The sequence below is a fragment of the Mytilus edulis genome, chromosome 9, assembly GCF_963676685.1.
Source record: "Mytilus edulis chromosome 9, xbMytEdul2.2, whole genome shotgun sequence".
Taxonomy (NCBI): domain Eukaryota; kingdom Metazoa; phylum Mollusca; class Bivalvia; order Mytilida; family Mytilidae; genus Mytilus; species Mytilus edulis.
This window is the reverse complement of record NC_092352.1, coordinates 22,467,040-22,491,748: the sequence shown is the minus strand read 5'-3', so window position 1 is coordinate 22,491,748 and position 24,709 is coordinate 22,467,040. Positions and strand designations below refer to the sequence as shown.

Sequence of the window (24,709 nt, the reverse complement as noted above, 5' to 3'; positions counted from 1 at the left end):
ATATAGTGCTCATATATACCGTCTGTCAAAAATATCTGAATTTACCTACCGTCGGTGGTTAACATACAATATAGTGCTCCTATATACCGTCTATTAACAGTATTTCTTTATACCTACCGTCGGTGGTTAACGTAAAATATAGTGTTCCTTTATATACCGTCTTTCAATAGTATTTCTTTATACCTACTGTCGGTGGTTAACATAGAATTTAATGCTCCTATATACCGTCTATCAACCGTATTTGTCTATACCTACCGGCGGTTGTTATCAAAACAAACTATTTTCAATGGACGGTCCAAAGTTTCGTATCTATACTTCACTCTGAATGACCGATGACATTTATTTGAACAGTAACTTTCCCTATTGTATTCATTATTTAGTTTTCTCCCTGAACTTGTCTGAAATATTTGCGGCTGTACTGATGGCAAACAACAATCAATCAATTTCTTAAAGTACTTCTTAATCTAAATAATATATTATTTTTTAATCTAACCAGTAATATGTGATCGGTGAATGTACGTATGACAATTACGCCAATTTTGAAAAAGCATATTTTTTTTCATTTGCGCACATTGACGTTTTTTAATTTGCGCCAAATTGATTCGAAAGGTTAGGTCTGATAAATTTAGATGATAAAATTAAACTTGTTTAACCAAACGCAGGCTGTAGTTCAATGAACACAAGCTACAATATAGATAACTGTGTGTATAGACACATGTTGAGATCATGGGTATCATCATTTAATCACACTTCTGGTACCCGAACATTTACTTTCATATATGGAACCGATGCCATAAAGAAAAAAACAGGCTTTAACTTATAAAAATTTTGATAAAAAAGGGGATGATTTATTGTAGGGAAGATATCACAAGGTTGCAGTTCAACAGAAGTGTTGCATGACAATACTCACTTAAAAAAGATTTGTGGATATGCAAATGTGCTTTTTATGTCAAACTGTTACAATCTTATTTTATAAAGTGCTACTTCAAGTGTGATGTACACTTGCAATAAACTTATCCTGCTTTCAATCCCCCTCCTCCTCCCCATCACATGTGAGCAAGTGGCAGGTGGCAAAAGGCCAGAAGGAATATTTTTGTTATTATATAAATAAATTCTATACATCTTACATGCCTCATGACTTGTGTTTACCTGTTATTTGTGCAAATGAAGAAAATAAATTTGGCGCAAAGAAATAAAAAAAAATAGGCGCTAATTAAGTGCAGATTGGCGCAAATGGAAAAAGCCGAAGCAAATATAATCTTTTCTTGTATCAAGATTTCAAGATTTTATTCATAACCTCAGACACATACTTGTGTACAAGAGGACAATAATATATAAAACCATATTAAGATAATACATAGCGAGACAGGACAAACGAAACACAAATACATGGTATATTTTAAAAGACAATTGGTATAATTAGATTAAGTATTTTATGATTTTCTTCACGAAAATTGATAATTTCTTTTGAACTTGTACGTTACATATAGACAACAAGCCAGTGAATTTCTTCTTGCTTGGATTCATAACATAGTAATTTGGTACAAACTTTGATCTAAGAGCAGAAACATCAGCATTTTTACAGGTAAACAATATATGAAACTCATCCCCTATTCCCTCATTACATAATGTACATATTCTATTTTCCCTCGCGATCCCCGCCCATCTACCCGTCTCAATAGGTAACTTCAAATTCGAGCATCGAAGTTTAGATATGTAATATCTGTCCTTGGGTAATAATCGCAATAGATGCGGTTCCAAACCAAACTCGAGTTTGAATAAAGAATAGAATTCACCCCTATCAGATCAAATTGGTGTTTTCTTTCTTTTTTTTCGTTCAGTTTCATCTAGTCCATTTGTTCATTTGACTCTGTTTCCATCACGAGTAGGATGCATTTTAATTAATAATGTAAAGTCGTTCAGGTTTTTGTTTTATTATATAAAAAAAAAAGAAGATATGGCATGATTGCCAATGAGTCAACTCTCTAAAAGAGACAAAGTGACACCGGAATTAACTATTAAAAAAAACCTTTAACAGATCACGGTACGCTGACGGTACAGATGTCTGTAAATTCAGAAATTAATGCGAGGTTTTTATTATTGCGACAATAATTAAGACTCGCATTTTGAAGTATTGCGTTTGAATTAATCAAAATTTTTTCTTAATCGTTGTAATCAAAATCTCATTTCAGGCTATATTGACACTCATCGCATTAAATATTTAACAATTGCACGCAACAAATTTATATTCAAAGACTTTGAATTTGATGTATATTTGACAAGATTAGTTCGTTTAAGTTATCAAAAATTCTATAATTAGTGTATTATTCTCCCAAGTTTATTTGAAAAGGTATAATTCCTCTATACAAATGGCAAAATCTTTCATAAAATATCCAGTAAGTTGGATAAACGTTTACCAAATCATCCCAATACAGTTTGATTTATATATTCACTTTGCTATTCCGTTCTTGCACAGTGATATAGTTCATTTTGCGTCATCTCATATTCTAGCAAAGGGAGATTATCTCAGCATCACCGTTACATTAGTAATAGCTCTCGTACATAAAATAGTTATGTATCTGAATGATCCTGTGTGAATCTGATCTTTATATTAAAAGTGCATAAATGGTTCACATATGGGTCTTATTTAAACATTAAACAGTATCAAAACAATTAGTGCATTATAATGTAACCAAATAGGCATGCAAAAAAGAATCAATAGGCAAAATATGCTTGTCTACCGTCTAATTCTAATTGCTATTATTTACTGTATTGTACATAGCTCAATTCCATTCCATTCCATTCAATTTTATTTATTTTTTAATTTTCAGAAGAAAACAGTATTTCTAACAATTAAATTGAATTAATTTGATATGACGTTGACACACGGTAATCACTCTCATGTTTTTATTTACATCGCTGTCAATCATCCGGTAAAGATGAATATTCATTACTACCCTCGGTAGTTAACGTCCCTCGATGGTTAACTTTAAGTGCCTACCTACTAAAACACTATGTTATATTAAAGTCCATAGGGGATTCAGAGGCAAGTGCCTGTGTAACACATTCATTTCAATTTGCCTCAGCGATGACATAGATATGCCACTCATACATTCCTTCTCAAATACATAAAAATAAGAAAATGTGATATAATTGCCAATGAGACAACTCTCCAACAGAGACCAAAAGGCATTGCAGTTAACCTTCGCGATGAGCAAGTTTATAAGCAATGTCATATGACACGGATGCTAAAAAGTATCTTTCCCCGTGCCCAATCGATGTCATATATCACTGATACAAGCATTTTCTGAGTGCCCAAGCAATGTCATATAATACGGAAACAATAATTTTTAAAGTGCCTAACAGCACAACATAATAACAAACTGCAGTAACCAGTTCCACGGAAATGTATAGCAAAAATGCTCAGCAAAAATAGATCTACAGATAGGTAAACACGGCCAAAATCATCAATCGACCCTTTACAAAAGATAGTGCTCTTGGAAGTTGATTTTTACATTTTTTTGTGAATTTTGCAGAAACAATTGTTCAAAGTGTGAGTAGGCCAAAAAAAAAAAAAATCAACACAAAATTTTTTGTTTTTTATTTATGACTTTTCCAATTTTTGTTCAGTGGAGTTTTGTTGAAAACCATAGAAAGTAGAACGAAAAGGTTACAATAAAAAAGATCCACAATCTAAGATCTATACAAGTAAGCCAACATGACCAAATCGTCAGACTCCTTAAACATGTAAATGATTTATTGCCTTTAAATTGTGATTTATTTTTACTAATCTCTTTAATTCTGTTTAATATTTCGAAAACTTTAAAAGAAAAGAATAAACAGTACATAAAGATCAATGATACAAGATTTTCACAAATGCCACAAAAAAGAACCAGACAAATAATCTTATTGCAATAAAAGCAAAATACTATTATTATTAAAATAAGGTCTTGGACATGAAACCTGGTGAGCAAAACACGCTCTTGTTGATTTTATTTAAACAAAATCATGGCTTCAATATTTTATCAGTGATTTATTACGAACAAACGAAAAACCCGCATTTACTATATTTGAAAACGATACTCTGTGTGTGTAATTATAGGGATTATCGAATTATTTTATCTTTTTGAAAAAAATGGCTTAAAACTTAAAAGACGTATTTAGTGCGATAAGATTAGAATGAAGTTATCCTATTATTAAAGAATTATAAAAAAATGATTGACCCTAAGTGTTTATTGATTACTGTTTTGGTGTTTACCATAGTATGCAATTTTAATCCTTTGAACTGAGTTGCATTGGGGTACATTTTCAGGTGGTATCTTTTTAGTGATGCATAAGGAAAATGCTAAAATTAAAAGTTAGAGTCACTCCATTCAAACAATTTTTTATTTATTGTTTAGGGAGCTACCATTTGATTTTTATGGGGGGGCTAGGATGAAAAATTTTGTCCTGCTTTTTTTTTTAGTTGTAATCCCTGTCCTGCCTTTTTATTTTATTCTCTATTCGGTCCTGCCTTTTTTTTTACTAGTTTATCCTGACTTTTTTTACACAAATTGTCATCCTGCCTTTTTTTTTACCAAGTTGCTCATCCTGCCTTTTTTTTTACTCAAAACTCCTGTCCTGCCTATTTTTTTCAAATTTCATCCTAGCCCGCCCCCCCCCCCCCCCCGCCCCCCCCCCCCCCCCCCATAAAAATCAAATGGTAGCTCCCTTACATAGAAATCAGTAAAAAGATGTGATATGAGTGTTAATGAGTTCAGTCTCCATCCAACTTGACATTGTGTAAAAAGTGAACAATTATAAGTCAAGGTACGGTCTTATTCTTATACACGGAGCATTGAGACCCAGTTAGATGGGAAGACTACAGGAGACAGGCTACTCCAGTCAATGATGATGCATGGTATAAAGCTATATAGATCTAGGAAGATGTGGTATGAGTGCCAATGAAACAACTCTCCATCCAAGTAATAATTTATAAAAAATAAACCATTATAGGTTAAGGTACGGCTTTCAACACGGAGCCTTGGCTCACACCGAACAGCAAGCTATAAAGGGCTCCAAAAGATACTAGTGTAAAACCATTCAAACGGGAAAACCAACAGTCTAATCTATATAAAAAAAAACAACGAGAAGCACGTATGAACTACATAAACAGACGACAATCTGTATATATATATGTTTGTATCTGCATGTGCATTTGTAGGTAACGTTACTGGTTAAATTATCTGGCTGCCATAATTATGTTGTTTTCTTTCTTTTAATGTGTTGATTTATAGAGAGTGCATATAAGTCTAACCGGTTATCCGCCTTTGTTCTATAGTCTGCTATCCCAGAGTTTGCACGTTGTCGTTGTCGGCTGAATGTCAAAGTTCAGCTAGGTTGCAAGTTAATCTTTAAACAAGATAAATAGACTTATAAATGAATAACTTTATCGAAATGATATAAGCCGTTCGTTTTTTTCAAAGATGACTTTTAATAGGTGGAGTGTTGATGAAATCTTTTTGTCATATATAGCTTCTCAAGTATTCCAATGTTGTTTATAAGAATTTATTGAGAAAAAAAAAAGATTACTTATCCAACCTATCGTCAGTTGCTGAGATTTTAGCTGGCATGGTCGAGTATAATTCCTGTAAATTTCTGTGCATTATCTAATAATTTATTCATTTAAATGAAACTCATATAAAAGGTCATAAAATATATCATAATAAATATCGTTTCATGTGTTACTTGGTTGAAATACAGGTTCATTTGAAATCACGGTGTGCCGCGTAAAATATCCATACAAGTAAAGATGATTTAAATCAAGAATAATGTGGTATATGTTTTTTTTCCATTACACATAAGTTAACTGATTTATTTCTAAAGAAATAAGAAATATTTCACCGTTAGCAGAAATCTTTTGCTGTGCATTCAGTTTAAAATGTCCCCTTTAATCTAAAATTAAGATTAAATTACTTTAAAAGATGCCCTGATAGCTTCAAGGTTTAATAACATTTAAACGCAATTTCTTTTTGACCTTCATCAAATGTATATGGTTTATAACGCAACTTTTTAAATAAGTTACTATTATTTGAAATTAACCAAAGACGATGCAAAAAAAGGGGGATGCCGGAAAAAAATTGTACGTAAAGTATTGGTCACGCCCGCCTTGTTTTCCTTTATATAAATCAAATATTTTATTTATAAACACGCCCACTTCTTTTATCGTATAAGAAAGCGCAAACGCGACATTGTTTCGGTCAGTGTACATTTGTTTTTTCTGTCAGCTGCTGCAACTCTCCAAACCAAAATGGAAAGGTTTTCGAAGGAAATAACCTTAGAAAAAAGAAATAAACACATTGGGTAAGTGCATCAAATAACGTTGCGTTAGAGGGATCTTATAAAAATTGTAAAACATTGGTTTGATAGCTTATCGTCTAGTAATATCGATTTTCATCAGCTGTTGCATCTTTCTGTCAAGGACATTTTTGTGTACACATCATTTTCAGAAGATAGTTGAGTTTGAGTTTTTAATAGTTATTTTCAGTGTAAAATGGGCCATACACTTAAGAATCATATCGAAAGTAGATTTAAATTATAGATCCAATGTGCATATATCCCCGATTTAACAAATGTTTCAAGGTTGCAGCATGCAATATTTCAGATGAGTGTACTTGTTACCCCCTTTTTTTACAAATGAGATAATTAAAGAAACACTGATGATAAAATCGTTCTTTTTTTTCCTTTATAGCCATAAGTACTGGACTAATCTCTTTAACTGTTTAAATCTTGTAATGACATTTAAATATGCTTATAAAAAACGTCTTTAGAACTTGAATACAAATGTACATGTATGTGTGTAAATGACTCAATCTGAACCTATGGTTCATTTTAATGAATTATATATGGCATTTACATGATTAACTTGCATGAAAATTAAAATCTGTGCAGTTTATGGTTGTAAAGATTTATTTGGATCTCTATCAAATGATTTAATAAAATTTGGGACTTTGGACTAGTGGCTATAGCCTAAATGGTGCAGACTAACAAGAATTTATTTTTTAATTTGAAACTTTATCTGCCATAACAAAGAACTCTTCTGCCATTTTGAATTGAAAACACATGTATATGTTATGAAGACTGTTTGGTCTGTATATTGAGTACTACATTTAATATGTTGAGGAATTTGTTTTGTCTAGATACAAGCATGAGCATGGCATGAAATATATGTTATCAGGTTATGATGACTTTTAATTGTCTTGATATTGAGCAATTTGGGTTTAATGCATGCTAGAAATGCCAAAAAATAAATGTATTAAGAAAAAATATCTCTTCACAAATGATCCTTAGGCAGGAAAGAAAATATCAATGCATATTATCGTGCTTGATCCATGCCTTCAATGCATGTAATTTGTGCATGCAGTGACCGTTTCCCCAGAAATTTAGAAGCCCACTGAGCGGGGCCATTCTGGTCATGCTTCAGTGATTCCCTATATAATCAACCAATATAAATTTTTCCACCTCTGGTATGGCTATACAATTGATGTTACTTTTCAGAATACATTTTTTGGTATGCTCCTAGGATGAGTGTGTCTGCAACTTTAAATTTAAGCACTGTTGTAAAAACTGTTATAGATGTGATCCAATGCCTCAAGTTAAGCATGTTAAGGGCTTATATAAATACAATGTACATGTATGTATAGCTCTGAAAATTAGATATTTTAGGGAAATTTATCATGGATTAGAATAAGAGTTTCTGATACATCCTTTTTTTTAGCACTCCTACATGTAGCTTTATAGGATATTCTATAGTGCAAGTTTTTTAAACTTTTAATGTTGTCTTGTGTGAATGTGTTTGTGATAGTCTTTGCACAGAGACCTAAACAATTGTTCCTATATTTAATTATGACAATATATATATATATAGCAACCAAATGTTTCCGCCTGTGGTAGTAATATAAAAAGTCATATTATGTTAGTATTGATAAGTTTATGGCATATAGTTGTCTGACCCTTACATTTTTATACAGCTTGGTACTTTTAATTAATGCATTTGTAATCTGTATATTGAATACTATAACTTTATTTGTATATTCCATAAATAAATTTCAACAAACTGCATTTGGCCATATGATGGTATTTTTATTCCAATAATCAAAACAAACAAGGCACATGTAGGTTGAGTGAATACCTATGTAACTATTTAACTTAGCTGCCAATCAATTCTGTCAGCACACTTCATTTAACTACACTAGTAAACAATGCTTTAACAAAGTTATCTTTTAATCTTTACTGCAAACTAACTCCAGTGTACATTTGTGAATTAATTACTTTATACCTGTTTCTTAACAATTCTCTTTTTATCAGGGTTTTCACTAAGATGATCCCAGGAATCAGGTAATACCAGTCAGGTTGTTAAGGTCATGGATACAACCCATAACCTTCTGGTAGTAAAGCAAGTTCACTACCACCAAGGTAGTATCTTGTCAAGAAAACATATAAATCATTGGACTGTCCTACATTAGACTGATCTTTAGATAGTAAAAAAGAATGATGGAGTGTATTAAGTTAAAACACAAGTTAATAAATTAAAACATCTTGATTAGTTCTCAAAGGTCAAAGACTATACATGTATATAGAAATAAGATGATATTATAGTTGTGATAAAAGAACTATTGTTACCTAATTTATTTAAGTAAATGAGATTTTTTTTGTTGTTTAAATGAAAATGAAATAATAAGTAAAGTAAAATGTGATATACAGGTGCTAGATACATGTATATGGATACTGTTTTGGTGGTTGCTGTTTTAGTAATTGATCAATGTTAAACATAATTCCATAGAATAAAACCTCCTGACTAACAAGATGAACTGATGACAGTTTAGTGTTATAGTCCTTAAATGATTATTTTTACACTTTTTAATTTTTGGCCAAAAAAAAAGCATGATGAAAAAAAGATTCAGTCACAAATTATACTCTAGGTTACAATGTTAAAGAGTGGTTTTTGTTGATGATGCACACATATCCAGGTAAGCAACACAGAGTCTCTAGTTTCATAAAAAAGAATGATAAGTTTTCTAAAAGATCAGTTGATAGTGTAAAACATCCAGGTCAAGGATTGAAGTTAAAATTTTGGCATGGAAGCCCACATCTTAAATTTTGAAGCCCAACGTAACGGTACCCAAATTGCAACAAGTACCCAAATTGCACCTATTTAGCAAAAATAGCAGCAGAAATCTTACAAAATATCCTAGAGACTAAACAATTTGTATTTTTATGATTTGATACTATACATGTCTTTCAAAATAGGTAAATATATTTAGATATACACAAAACGTTCACAGTATTTATCAACAGATGAAGTGTTTACTGAAAAAGCAAAATGTACTGAAACGTCGCCATGCATGATGCAACGTCATCAAAACGTCATCTTTTTAAAATTAGCAAATACAATATGTTTCAAGTATTCATTTCTTAAAAAAAGAAGAGTAAGCATGGACAAATATCCAATTGTTCAAAATATTTGAAAAAAATAAACAAAAGCTCTGTTATTCGACTTTTGACGATGCTAATTTAAGCATGGATGCAATTTGGGTACTCCTCATTACAGAATCATTGATGGTTTGGAGGTTAGTTCAGACCAATTTTTCTATGATTCCATATGAATTGATATTCAAATTGGTGTACTTATATAGTAAAGAAGGATACGGCTACAAAAAAAACACAAAATGGAAACTTTTGTCTTAATCATAAAAAAACCTTGTTGAAAAAACTGTCAAAATAGGTGCAATTTGGGTACTGTCACGTCACATATATAGTCCTTTACAAGAAAAGCAGAAATATAAGTAGCCCTAACCAAATTTTAGGGGCCATTGGCAAGTGGGCCCCTGCTAATTTCAAACCCTGCAGATGATCTGTTGTTAGGTTGCTGTCTTATCAAAGTATACCACATTGCATATTTCCTTTTATTCAAGTGAAATAAAATACAGTATAAAGTCATGAAATAAGAACAATTGACAGATGACAAGCACACTTCTGTCTTGTTACCACAGGTTGATTGGTAGAGTAAAACAGAAAGACTGTCAAGCTGTCGTACACCTTATCATAGCTTTACATACTAGTTTATGCACTAGAAAATAAATTTGATAGTATGAAAATAGTAAGAAGATTGCCAGTGTGACAAAAGACCGTAGGATAAGAATGTAAACAAGTACAGGTCACTGTACAACCTCTAACAATATGGTGAAATAAGATTAGAGAGTTATTACAAGAAATCATGTAATGACCTTATTATGAACCATTGCTCTTCGAAACACAGTTTCTGTTACCTTTCTATACCAAAAAAAAATGTCAGGATGCAAATTTGACAGTTAAAGCCCTGCAGGCCTAACATTTATCTTAGCTAGCTATATATATATATATTATATATAGGTTAATATAATTATGGTATGTACACTTTGTATGATTTGTTAAGCTTGTTAAAAAAACAAATATAAATTTGTAGTACTTACACTAAGTAGATGTAAATGGTATTGACCTTTAAGTACTGTGCTCTTTGTGAGACATGTAAACATTCATGGTTTATCTACATTTGGAAACCTGACTGAATTATTTTCAAATATGTGTAAATCATGACAACATATTTGAAAAAGGAGGGTCTTAGAATTGTCAGTCAAAAAAATTGACATTAAGAGCGCATTTGTTTCTAACCTAAACGATGTAAACGATTACGCGCGTAGTCGTTTAATCCATTTGTTTCTTACATTTTTTGGTCAATGTTGACATCGTTCACATAAACGATGTACGCGCAAAATAGTCGCGTAGTCGTTGATCGTTTATCGTTGAGACGTGTAAACGATAAATTTGTTTCTGCATCTGTCGTTTAAACATTTACGAGCACGTGTTGTTTTCGCAAAGTCCTGGTTATTTATTTCCCGTACTTTTACCTAGATATAGGAAGATGTGGTGTGAGTGCCAATGAGACAACTCTCCATACAAATAACAATTTAAAAAGTAAACCATTATAGGTTAAAGTACGGCCTTCAACACGGAGCCTTAGCTCACACCGAACAACAAGCTATAAAGGGCCCCAAAATTACTAGTGTAAAACCATTCAAACGGGAAAACCAACGGTCTAATCTACTGTTTGTTTACAGTGCGTGAGTGTAATCTATTTCTGTCTGACTACGCGGGGTCGATAAAGTTTATTAAACGATGTATTTGTTTCAAGCAGCTTAACGTTTACTAAACGATAGTCATCGATGACAAAATTTCGGGTTAGAAACAAATGTACTCTAAGCTTCAGCACTATTCTATCTGTAAATCAATATGACAATATGTCCAAATTTAAGCTCCTCCAATATAAAGGACCATTTGAACTAGATCCCCAACTCCTTGTACCTGCACATGTATTGTTATGTACCTCTATTGTGAACCAAATCTTCTTCTACCTTATAAATGTACACTTTTAAATTTCTGTTCATTCAGCTAATTTAAATAGCCAATACTGCTACATAAGTTGGAAAATAAATACAGGATTTCTACAGTTATCATACTAGTCATTAGGGGCCCTTTATAAATTGCCCAATAGTGTTTTAAAGCTTATACCTATAATTGTTAGTTTTATATATTGTGACTTGTCTTTAATGGAGAGTTGTTTCATTGGCCCTCATACTACATCTTCTAACAACTTTTATTCATGTATTACATAATATTTCATGTTTGATCAAAACCACAAGTTTAATTTTCCTTGATTTGTAGCTTTAAAGTTTGAAGCTGGATTTCAGAATCCCACTTGCCAACTATTTTTGTACTTGTATGCCACAGCTGTCTGAATCCACCAATAAAATTACTTTCTCTGACATTATAGCACAAAATAGTAATGAGCATCATTTTCTGCTGAGTAACTTATGATCACTGATGCAGAAACTTGTAAAAAAAATTCACTACTGTAAAATCAGAAATTATTGCATCCATTTATTATTGTGGTTTTGGAAGAATGGACAAAATTGTAAGATAAATTATTGCCATTTAATAAATAAGAAAATCTTCATACATACATATGTATCAGTTATCAGAATGAAAGTTTTAGCTAATGTAATCCTTACACTCCGTTTCCAGAGGCGGATTTAAGGGGGGGCCAGGGGGCGGGGGCCCGGGCCCCCCTTTTGGGAAAAAAAATGGTTGATTATATAGGGAATCACTGAAGCGTGACTGGAGCGGGGCCCCCTCTTAGGTCAGTCAGTGGGCCCCCACTTATGAAAATTTCTGGATCCGCCACTGGTTTCATTATTTGCATTAATAAAAACTGCATTTCTGAATTGATAGTGTTTTATAGTAAAGAACAATTCAAAAATCTTATGGGTCCATTTTAGTGACATTTATAAGCCTGATAAGCATTTCAGTCCTGGTAGTACTACCTACAAAATCCTTCCACAACATAATGGATTTAAAGAATTTTTAATTGAACTATTATTATTTAATGTTTTTTTCTATTAATTGGGCTGATGGAAATGATTCCTAATTTCTATAATTTTCATATTGTTTATACCTAAGTAAATAACTAATATTTGTATTTTTTTACAGAGATGCATGTACACTGTTTTTCAAACATGATCCGTTGAAGATCACAAAAGCTTCCAAACAGTATATGTATGATGAAAAAGACAATGCATATCTGGACTGTATAAATAATGTCTGTCATGGTATGTATCTTAAAAGGATCATGGTGTATTTATAGGGTATCTTAGGAAGGGTGGCTCTTAGGAAGTTCATGCTAGTGTTTGAGCTGTTCAAAAGTTATATATAAAACATATTAATGTGTTTCCATCTCTTACCCCTAATTTGTCCCTCTGTTAAATTTGTGCATTAATATATATTTAAATTCAACTTGTATAGAGAAAAGGTGATCAAATTTATAGGCACTGCAGTTTAAATGCTCTGTATAATAATATTAAGTGGTGACATTAAGTATGTATTTTATATGCCATTGGCTGATTCAGGATTTTCAATAAGGCAATTTGCTATAAAAATAAATAAATATATATATACTTTAAAACTACAATTTGTTTGCATTAAAAAGGGAGAGGGTTGCAGAACAGAATCTGTGTTGTTCTATGCTTTAAGTTAAACAAAAAATCCAATCTTTAAAACAATAAAATATATCAAGTGATGATGACAGTTTCAAAATCAATACACCTTATCACTATTTGTCCACCATTTAATACTGGACATCACACAGGTTCCCGTAAAATTTTGACATCATAATACAAAATATCTGACACCACAATGGAAAAGTGATTGTTGTATGACGTTAATATTTCAAGACAGATTCTGGTGTCAGCCAGGATTAGCGATAAGGTGTATAATATTTCAAAACTAAATCTTAATTACCTTTTTACTTCACTTATTGCAATAATTTATGAAATGCCTGTAAGGTTAAAAGTTACATGTAGATGCTATATAGAATTTGCTGAAAGAATGACTATTGCTTGTAAATTGTACAGAGTAATCAATCCTTTTGCTCAAACTGTTAGACAATTATGTTCACGCAAAGTGTATATTCAATTTCAGTTGGTCATTGCCATCCAAATGTGGTTGAGGCGGGATATGAACAAATGAAGACATTGAATACCAACTCCAGATTTCTTCATGATAATATGGTCATGCTAGCAGAAAGACTTATTTCCACACTGCCAGAAGGTTTAAATACTGTGTATTTTACAAACTCAGGGTAAGACTTACATCCACACTGTAAATGGCTTAATGTTGTGTATTTTACAAACTTCGAGTAAGTCTTGCATTCACACTGCCAGAAGGTTTAAATACTGTGTATTTTACAAACTCAGGGTAAGACTTACATTCACACTGCTAGAAGGCTTAAATGTTGTGTTTTTTACAAACTTGGGGCAAGACTTACAACCACACTGCCATAAAGCTTATATACTATGTTTTTTTACAAATTCAGGGTGATGTTGTGTATTTTACAAACTCAGGATAAGACTTAATGCTGACATCTACATAACTATATAATATAGGTTTTACTTATTGTTGAAGTCCGTACATTGACAAGCAATTATTGACATTTTTGACATCTTTCGTTCCTTTGGTTGCTGATAGATATTTGTCTCATTGAAAATTATACCATATCTCCTTGTTATTATATAAACTGTCAGTGTACTTTATTGAGAACAAGTGTAGTATGAACTCTCATATTATTGTATTATTTATAATTTTAGATCTGAAGCCACAGACCTTGCCATTAGACTTGCCAATCATCACACACATGGTTCAGAACAGATAACACTAGACCAGTAAGTTGTCACAATAATGTAAACTCTCTCTCTCTCTCTCTCAGTAAAAAATGAAAAGAACTTGTTGCACTTTATAGATTTCAGTATATAACAACATCTAAGGGACATTTTTGAGTGTCAAATAATGCTTGATAAGGTTCAGAAAAGATGAACTACTGTAAACCAACTTATTTTCGCGGATACATTATTTCGCGTTTTACCCTTTCTAGATCACTTCGCAGGCATTTAATTTCGCAATTTTCTGATTTACTTGATGAAGTTTAATAAGGAATAATTGAAGTTTTACATATTCGCGACAATTTAAATTCGCGTTTTTTTTCTAGTCGCGAAAATAAATCGCTCGCGAAAATAAGTTGGTTTACAGTAATTGGTGTGTCAAAAAATAAATAAAAAGCTGGACATGTTTGTAAGTTGAAGTGTAATGGACATATTTGGTGAGATGGATGTCTAAGAGAGGAAATACACATTGAGAATGTTACAGATATATTGAAAACATGAAATAAAAACAATGTGATATAGTTCTGGGTGGCATAACACTGCACACACATGTTTATATCAAATTCTGTACTTACCTGTTTTAAATCTGGGTGGCACAACACAAAAATTGCATGCCACACTCATGTATAAGTACAAAATGTATGTACAGTATGACTTTTTTGTTTTTAGTGCATACCATGGACATGTAATTTCAGCGTTAGATATATCACCATACAAGCTGGGAACGTGTACAGATGGTATTCATACACACTCAGACAATGTCCACATTGTAAGTCACATGATCAAAATATCATGTATAACAATTATCAAATGTATGTATGTATACCCAGGTCTATAGGAGGTACAAATTGAATTTGTTTATTATAAGTAATCTTAATATAGAATAAGAACCCCTCCCCTCCCCCCTTCTCCCTTTCCCCCAAATAAAAAACAAAACAAAACAAAATATAAGGGTAGAGCAGACCTCACTTGCCAACTTTCCTGCATTTGGGAAATATTCCTAATGAGAGGTATTACCTGACACTCATAAAGCTCAATTGTTTAGACAATGGGTAAATACTTTTAAAAAACATATTCATAATAGTAAAATATACAGATGCATATATAATTGTCAACTTTTTCAACCAACACATTAAAACAGCATATACATGTATCCTGGGATTTTAAAATAAGACATGCTTACAGTTACCAAATTAGAAGGTCTTAACCTGCTGACATAGAATAATATATTCCTACTCAGTAATATATGTGGTTGTGTAGTGTGTAGCAAGGGCAAAGCAACATCTTCTACTGAATACCTGTACATTATCAGGCTTCTCACAAAAGAAATCAAAGTTACTACACCATTATTGAGTCGAGCTAAGAAAAAAAACAAACTGTATTTATCCTAATAACAATGTAGCTAGACCCATGATTCCAATGAGACAACCTTGCACACTTGTATTTTTCAAAAAGTGAAAAAATCTGGGGCTGTTAACTGATGATAAAACAAGCACACGTTATCTGTCAACTGATGTATGCCTTTTAGCAGATAATGTTCTACAGACTTGGACCACCCCTAAGATAACGTAATGTGGCACATCCTTATTCTAACATATAGGTGACAGGTATCATTCTAATATATACATGTTTTGTAGGTTCCATGTCCAGATACTTACAGAGGGAAGTTCAGAGACTGTGACTACCCTGAAGATAATATGGCACACTTGTATGCTAATGAGGTCAAGGCTGTAATTGACAAACTCAAGAAAGAGAAGAAACAAGTTTCAATGTTTATAGCAGAATCAATGCAAAGCTGTGCAGGCCAGGTGATATTCCCAGAAGGATATCTACAGAAGGTTTACAAGTAAGTTGCTTCCTAATTTGCCATTATATCATGTTTGATGAGACCTCACCAAAGATAAGCCGCCCTTTTATAAGGTACAACCCTTCCTATAAAGTACCCCTCTTTCTATAAAGTACCCCTCTTACTATAAAGCGCCACCCTTCCTTTAAAGTGCCACCCTTACTATAAAGTGCAACTCTTCCTATAAAGTGCCACCTTCCTTTAAAGTGCCACCCTTACTATAAAGTGCTATTCTTCCTATATAGTGCAACCTTCCTATAAAATGCTATTCTTCCTATATAGTGCCACCCTTCCTATAAAGTGCTATTCTTCCTATAAAGTGCCACCCTTCTCAAAAGTGCTATTCTTCCTATATAGTGCCACCATTCCTATAAAGTGCTATTCTTCCTATATAGTGCCACCCTTCCTATAAAGTGCTATTCTTCCTATAAAGTGCTATTCTTCCTATAAAGTGCCACCCTTCCTATAAAGTGCTATTCTTCCTATAAAGTGCCACCCTTCCTATAAAGTGCTATTCTTCCTATAAATAGCAACTCTTATAAAGAGGTATTCCTGGAAAATGCCACTCTTCCTACAAAGTACCAACCTTCCTGTAAAATGTTACCCTTCCTGTAAAATGCCACCCTTTCTGTTTGATGCCACCCTAACCATTCTTGAAAGGTTTGGTTTTATTGTTTTTTCGAGCTATTTCTCTTTTATTCAATCTTCACTAAAGACCATCTATAATTAAAGTCCATATTAGTTTTATGGTTTAATTAATATTATATTTACAAAAGGTTTGACAATTTTCCTTTACAAATAGTGTTATAGAGAATACATTCAGATGCACAAATACTGTCAATGGTAATGGGAAGTTGACTTTATTACATATTTGTGAATAAAGTTAATCTTAAACCTTTTTCTTGATTTGCGGTTTATGTTGTTTTTTCACTCAGGCATTATATTGCCACTTTTAAAGTAGATCCCTTAGGGATTAGTTTGTAGGTTATTAACAGCTTTTAATGCACCTACTTCCATTAAAAGTTGTGCTTTAAACAAATTTCAAGATTACAATCCTAAATTAAATGAAAAATGTAATATTTTTTCATAGTTCGATGCAATAAAAACTGGAGGTTCATATAAACTATGCCAGAAACATTTTAGAATCTATTTATACACATGTGACTCTCATCCCCCCATTTCCCTCCAAGTTTTTATACTTATTTTTTGATAATTTAGATTGTTTAGATAACAACTTATTTAACTTTTAATTTTGTCAGTTTTAATACTTCATTTTTAATTTTGTATTTAGTACATCCCATTTTGAATGCATAGTGCTTTATGTATGATATTTTAATTCTGTAAAAGATATTTTGAAGTGGCTAAATTTACTGACTGTGTTTTCCTGTAGTACAAGTTTAATTGTTATACAAATGCCCAGACAAACACCTATTGTATTTTGTTTGTTGACTTAAGTTGAATACCTTATGGATTTTTTCAAAAGATAGAATAGGTTGAGAACACGTAACTGAATATGTATTATTTACAGAGTAATTGATTCAATGTTCTGATTAACTTGACTCTAAATTCTGTATATGTAAGTAAATGGTATTCTCATAGGATAGAATATTATCCATTCATTTGATGTGTTTGAGCTTTTGATTTTGCCATTTGATTAGGGACTTCATGTTTTGAACTTTCCTCAGAGTTCAGAATTTTTGTGATTTTACTTTTTATAGGTTTTTTTTTAAAATGTTATTTTTTATGGTTTATTCTTTGAACAGTTATCGTAAGGTTATTTTTTATGGATTATTTATGAATTTACAATTTAAAAAATTATAATTTATGATCTCAGAAATAAAAAACATCAACATCAACATTAAAAAATCTAGCCTTTATATATTTACTGAAATTTAACTTCACAATATATCTCAAAATGCTTTTAAAGTATGTCTTGAATTTTTTAGCAGCATCCTCCAAGTTTTATCAAAATATTATTTCATATTAGAATTTATTAGTTGTGAATATGTTAAATTTAGTTCTTCTTGATGAATATGTTAAAACAAATTCCTGAAAATGAATACCACTAAGATGGCTATATAGAGCTAATGATGAGTTTTAGAGCTAGATAAAAAATATCCCTATATATATTACCTATTGGAATTTTTGAAACAAAGATAAAGTATCCACAAAAATGATTTTGTTAACAGTATCTAGAATGTGATCTTGATTAGTATACACCACTCACAGTATCAAATACAAGTAGATTATATAAATAGACACTGCCATTATCACACTGCTTTATATGTTTAGTATGACTCTTTAACAGGCATGTCCATGATGCTGGAGGAATATGTATAGCTGATGAGGTCCAGGTGGGCTTTGGAAGGGCTGGCTCACATTTCTGGACCTTCCAAACACAAGGTAGTTTCATCAATTACTCTATTAAATTCACTGTTTTAATCAAATTGTGAAGAATTCTTGTATATAAGGTACTGTAAAGTATTAGTTATTGTGGGGAAAAGGGGGGGGATATTTTTGTTTAATTGACAATTAAGATGAAACTCTTGTCTGGCATATTATTTATTATGACTTTCTGAATGCATTTAAATCTAAACTCAGTAATAAAGTTTTGTATACCCTGTGTTATAAACTTGGATAAGAATGTTACCTGTATATAACATATGTTGGAAAACTTTTTATTTCAATACTTAGTATTTTTGTCAAATAGCATTAGATAGATATAGATATATAGATAATTTGTTATTTATCATTGAAGGGCCCATGAGGGGCATTGCTAAATGTAAAAAAAAATTGCTAAACAAAAAACATTTTATGAGAACGATACATTGACATACATGTAAATCATCAGGTATCATTATACATGTAATGGAAACATGTATAATAAAGAAGCATTGAAAGTCTATACGACAAGATGGGTACACCAATGACAATGTACTAAAACCAGAGACATATATAAATAAAACTTTCATATTATTCTGTAGTTATAAAACACCAAGACTGTAGCTTAGGTAGAACTTTATTACATATATAAATGCCTATTGTGGGTACATGTTCTGACTTTGTTATGCCTGTAGATATATGCAGATTTATGCTACACTTGATAGAGTATACAAGTGAGTAACTGATAGAGGTTGTAGTGGTCCTGATGACCAACTTTAGTCCTGATGACCAACTTTAGTCCTGATGACCAACTTTAGTCCTGATGACCAATTAGCGTTAACAGAAACAATGTGCCAACATAAATAGCTCAGTGTTCTGTATGAAAATTCTTATCTGGAATATTGCATCAGAAATGTTGTAGCCATAATAGCTTCATAGATTTAAGGGCCATAATTGATGTTCAGTCTCACTTTGATGTTTTTGTTCTGTGTGTAAAAAAATAAATATGTGTGTTAGATTTTATGGTTTTAAAACTGTAAGGGGTTAACAAAATCTAGAATGATACTTTTACAAAATACTTGAACTACATGTATTTCCTTCAATTTTCAATGAATTACATGTACATTATTTAGTTTCCTTCAATATCAATCATGTTTATTTTGGGAAAACATTTGCATTTGAATTACATTTATGGTTTCTAGTTTAAAGGGGCTCAACTAAGGTTAACCTTTTAAATATATTTTTATTTGAATGGTTTGTTTTCCTTTATCAGTGCCTTAGCTATTTAAATTTGAGAGTCTCTATACCCTACCATCTTTACCCTTTACTTAAACACTTTATAGATTATGCCTATTTCCTCTTGGGTTGCTAGGATGGCAACAGTCAAAAATGATCAAAAATGATGTTATGATAAACAGTTAAATTGTTGAATAATAAATGTTGACTGGATTATAATCCTTTTCAGTTCATTGACCTTATTATATAACACTGACGATGCAGTATGGGATCTTAAAACCTATAATTTTCTATAGCTCATTTCAAAATCTAATATAAGTTAAATATTATATTGCTGCAGGGGAGGGAATCTTGACCATTTTTTTCCTTCTTTTATTATAAAATATTTTAGAGTTATTTCCCTTTTAAGCTCATTTTATAAAACGTTTTGTCCATTGAAGTAAAACTTTTTTTTAAGAGGAACATTTGTGAAGAACAAATAGGACTTACAAATAATAATACAAAATTTTGGTTGTAAAAAAAAATATTGTGAGCCTGATATTGGATTTTAGAGTTTGTTATAATTTCATATCACATATGGTAAACAGGACTTGACAAAAATGCATTAGGACTTAAAGAAATTAAGCAACACTCAAGAAACTAGCAATAAAGAAATGAAGATTAAAATCACTGCATATCTTAGATGAATGAAAAGTAGATTTATGGTTTACTTTATATCTAGGATAAAAAAAATCACAATTATGGTTTAATCCCAGGGAATGTCACCTTTTTATTTAAATTAATTCAATTTGCCAAATTGGCAAAATTGGAAGAAACTTTTTTGCTTTATTGTAAAAAAGTAAAATAAACCATACATTTATTTTGAATTGGTTGGAAGTAGGAAAAATAAGATATAGTCAGTTTGTATTAACAGAATAGTTAAATTTCATTGAAACTGACTGCAATAATGAATGATATATTTTACAAACTATTTAAAAAAAAAAGAAGCTTTAAAAAAAAAAGCAGTAAACATATCATACATGTTTAAGTATTTGATATTCATACTATTATGAAGAATATCTTTTATCAGTACCGTGTTTGATTTCAGGTGTAATACCAGACATAGTAACTATAGGGAAACCTATGGGAAATGGACATCCTGTTGCCGCTGTAATCACAACAAAAGATATATCAATGAGTTTTAAAAATTCTGGCATGGAATATTTTAATACTGTAAGTAAATCGAGAAACTTTACCCTATAGTCAAACTGATCATACTGTTTTATTTTCCTATTTAAAAAAAGTGATTTCATTCTTCCATTGTAACAAGACAAGGGTTATGAATTAGGGGGTAGTATCTCACACCCAAGTCTTGCCTCATTATCTCATTTAAGGTTTGCTCCTTAGCTGAAAATAGTAAAACTGATACCTAAATGTTCCAAGGCTTATCACTATTTTTTTTTAGCTCACCTGGCCCAAAGGGCCAAGTGAGCTTTTCCCATCACTTTGCGTCCGGCGCTATCCGGCGTCGTTAACGTTTAAAAAATCTTCTCCTCTGAAACTACTTGGCCATAATCATTATTGGGGTATCTAGTTTAAAAAATGTGTCAGGTGACCCGGCCAACCAAGCAAGATGGCCGCTATGGATAAAAATAGAACATAGGAGTAAAATGCAGTTTTTGGCTTATAACTCAAAAACCAAAGCATTTAGAGCAAATCTGATATGGGGTAAATTTGTTTATCAGGTCAAAATTTATTTGCCCTGTAATTCTCAGATGAATCGGACAACCCGTTGTTGGGTTGCTGCCCCTGAATTGGTAATTTTAAGGAACTTTTGCTGTTTTTGGTTATTATCTTGAATATTATTATAGATAGAGATAAACTGTAAACAGCAATAATGTTCAGCAAAGTAAGATTTACAAATAAGTCAACATGACGGAAATGGTCAATTGACCCCCTAAGGAGTTATTGTCCTTTCTAGTCAATTTTTAACAATTTTCATAAAATTTGTAAATTTTAACTAACATTTTCCACTGAAACTACTCGGCCAAGTTCATTATAGATAAAGATAATTGTAAGCAGCAAGAATGTTCAGTAAAGTAAGATGTACAAACATATCACCATCACCAACACAATTTTGTCATGAATCCATCTGCTTCCTTTGTTTAATATTCACATAGACCAAGGTGAGCACCACAGGCTCTTTAGAGACTCTAGTTATTTAATACACAAAATATAGTGCATTGATCATAACATTCTATACGTCCTATCCATGAACATTTCAAAAATTTATAAATGTAATATATGCTCAGAAATTCAAGGCACAAAATGTTGTTACACTTGTTGAAGAGAACATAACTTTTGCATTGTGCAGGAATCTAATATCTGTTCTTAAAATAGAATGATGTCATTGTTAAAATCATTTTTGAAAAATTTGAAGTTATCTTCCTTTTTCTAGAATTGCTGTTTTAAAAATCAACTAAAACCAATGCAACAATTAGTTTTACTTCCCACTGTTAATTGAAGCAATCTGTACCTTCTTATGCTTACAAGCACTTTGATTGTATGTTCTAGTTGAATGTCTGCTTTATGCAGTTTGTGTAAACATGTTTGTCTTGATAAATAGGAAATAAGTTTGTGTAATGTTTCAATCTAGTGCCTTATAAAAGGACCATAAAGTTAACTTTGAAGATCACCAATACATGATCTTTAATCTACTTTCACTTTACTGTTGTAATTTTATATGCCAGTATGAAGGTTATCTTGGCAGTGTCATGTTCTTATGTATACTACTGGTAGATGTTTCCTAGTTATTTTTATCTTTGGGTTGCTGTCTCAGTGAGGTATATCCCACATATTTTATTAATGATTTAAAACTCTTGTATGATGGTAACCTTTGAAATTAAGATGTGTAGTTAATGAAATATTATTTTTTATTCCAGTATGGAGGTAATCCAGTATCCTGTGCTATAGCTTTAGCTGTGATGGATGTTATAGAAGAAGAGAAGCTACAAGAGAATGCTTTGGTCACTGGGAAATACTGGGTGTCACAGCTCAATGAAATAAAGAAACAATTTCCTATTATTGGGGATGTTAGGTTAGTCAAAATTAATTTACGGTACCAAACACTTGTTGAAATATTGAATTTATCTTGATTCCTCGAAGAGGATTTCATTCTTGTCTATTAGTTGAGTTTGTTCAGAATTAAATACAAAATGCTATGATTCAAGATGAATTACTTGGAATATCTTAAAAGCACATTTTTTTCCTGGAAAGTACATAACTCTTCTACTCTCAACATTGTTTAAAACTTAAAATCTGTGTGTGAAGAATATTTATCATCAAGATTAATTGCAAATTGTCTGTGGTCACTGAAACCATGGGTTTCAAGTAAGAGGGATGTCAGAGTTTTAATGTCACTTGAAACAGAAACTAAATAAAAAGAAAACTTTTTTTTTTCTTCAACAGATTTACCTCAACAAATAACACATGGAAAAGAGCAGTATCAGATTTGTGACATTTTGTATCAGAGTTCAGTTTACATTTTATATTTGTAGGGGTCTAGGAATGTTTATAGGAATAGATCTAGTCAAGGACAGAGAAACCAGAGAACCAGCATCGGCTGAAGCCAAGCATGTCATTGCAAGGTAAATTAATCATAGATATTACAAAAAATAAAATACATCGGGATTCGGCAATCTGATTTTAAAAAGCAGCTTTAAGATTTTCAAAATATTGAAAAACAGGTTTTGTTGCTATATGGAAATCGAAAGCTGAAATCATCTTTTGTCATAAAGTTTAGTTCTCAATCAACCCTCATACATGAATAATGTGTGAATTATATTTTCATAATGTTAATTATCTTCACTTTTACATTAACCTTGAAGTGAGTTCTGTGTGATTTAAATAAGAATAAAATTCCTAATTTTACTGATTTAGAAAACAACAGTTATTTTTTTGAATGTCAGTCACAAAATCAGATAGCTAATTACAGATACAGTGCTAGTTGTCCCTAATGCATCACAGTGCAGGGGGATATAGTTATAACCTGTCTGTACGTAAAAAAAAACCAGAAATACTGGATACAATTTTTTTAGGGTTTTAAATAAGCAGACTCTATGAGTTCTTGTAAGTTTCTTTCCACATAAAGCACATTTAAATATTGGATGTTTATACCTTGATGAAACAGCACTGAACAACACAGCTTCTTAAGATTTCACATACCAGTACTGTGTATTCTTTTATTTTCCTTGATTGAGGAAAAATTGTATTTAGTAAACATTTGATTTTGTGGTTTTGCCAAAGTCTATATACTACTACATGTACTAGCTAATAGAAAATGTGAACTTCTTTGAACATTCAAATTTGTGGTTACGCTTTACTCACAAAATCCACGAAAATTGGTTTCTTATGAATAATAATGAATCCATATTAACTTACTGCACTCATTTATTAGTAAGCTAACATCAAATGTCTACATTTGTATTTTACAGAATGAAGGAAGAGTTTATAATATTGAGTACAGATGGTCCTTATTGTAATATAATAAAGATGAAACCGCCAATGTGCTTTACGAAGGAAAATGTAGATCATGTCTGTCAGAAACTAGTCATGGTCCTTAAGGAAATTGAAGGCAAAAATATGAATAGTAATGCAAACATGAAGAAATCTGTGATCAGTGGTAAAAAGGAAACACTTTCTGATAGTGATGATAGTGGTGTATCTGTGAATGGACATCATGGTTTTGTCAATGGACAGGAATATGTAGCTGTCCATCCTGGAGACAATGATTCTGTTACTGTTGTTACATAACTTGTTGAATGCCAAAATAATTTATCTTTTTTGTTCCAGGAATTAATATGATTTTCCTGGCATGCATTGTTTTGTCATTTCTGCAGACATTTTGTTTTATACTTGTTTTGTTTTAAAACCTGTATATGTTATGATCTGTTTTTAAACATATTTTTTCCCATCACTT

The 24,709-nt window shown here is 31.6% G+C and overlaps 1 protein-coding gene across 1 annotated transcript; it reads left to right on the top strand.

The window, feature by feature from the left end:
* Positions 1-6,212: 6,212 nt before the first annotated feature.
* On the top strand, positions 6,213-24,693 carry LOC139487847 (5-phosphohydroxy-L-lysine phospho-lyase-like). Its single transcript, XM_071273009.1, has 11 exons — positions 6,213-6,342; positions 12,565-12,683; positions 13,552-13,711; positions 14,217-14,291; positions 14,958-15,057; positions 15,926-16,134; positions 18,443-18,537; positions 20,840-20,964; positions 22,674-22,828; positions 23,289-23,378; positions 24,225-24,693. The coding sequence occupies exons 1-11, from the start codon at positions 6,290-6,292 to the stop codon at positions 24,541-24,543; spliced, it is 1,500 nt and encodes a 499-aa protein (XP_071129110.1). The 5' UTR covers positions 6,213-6,289; the 3' UTR covers positions 24,544-24,693.
* The last annotated feature ends 16 nt before the right edge of the window (positions 24,694-24,709 follow it).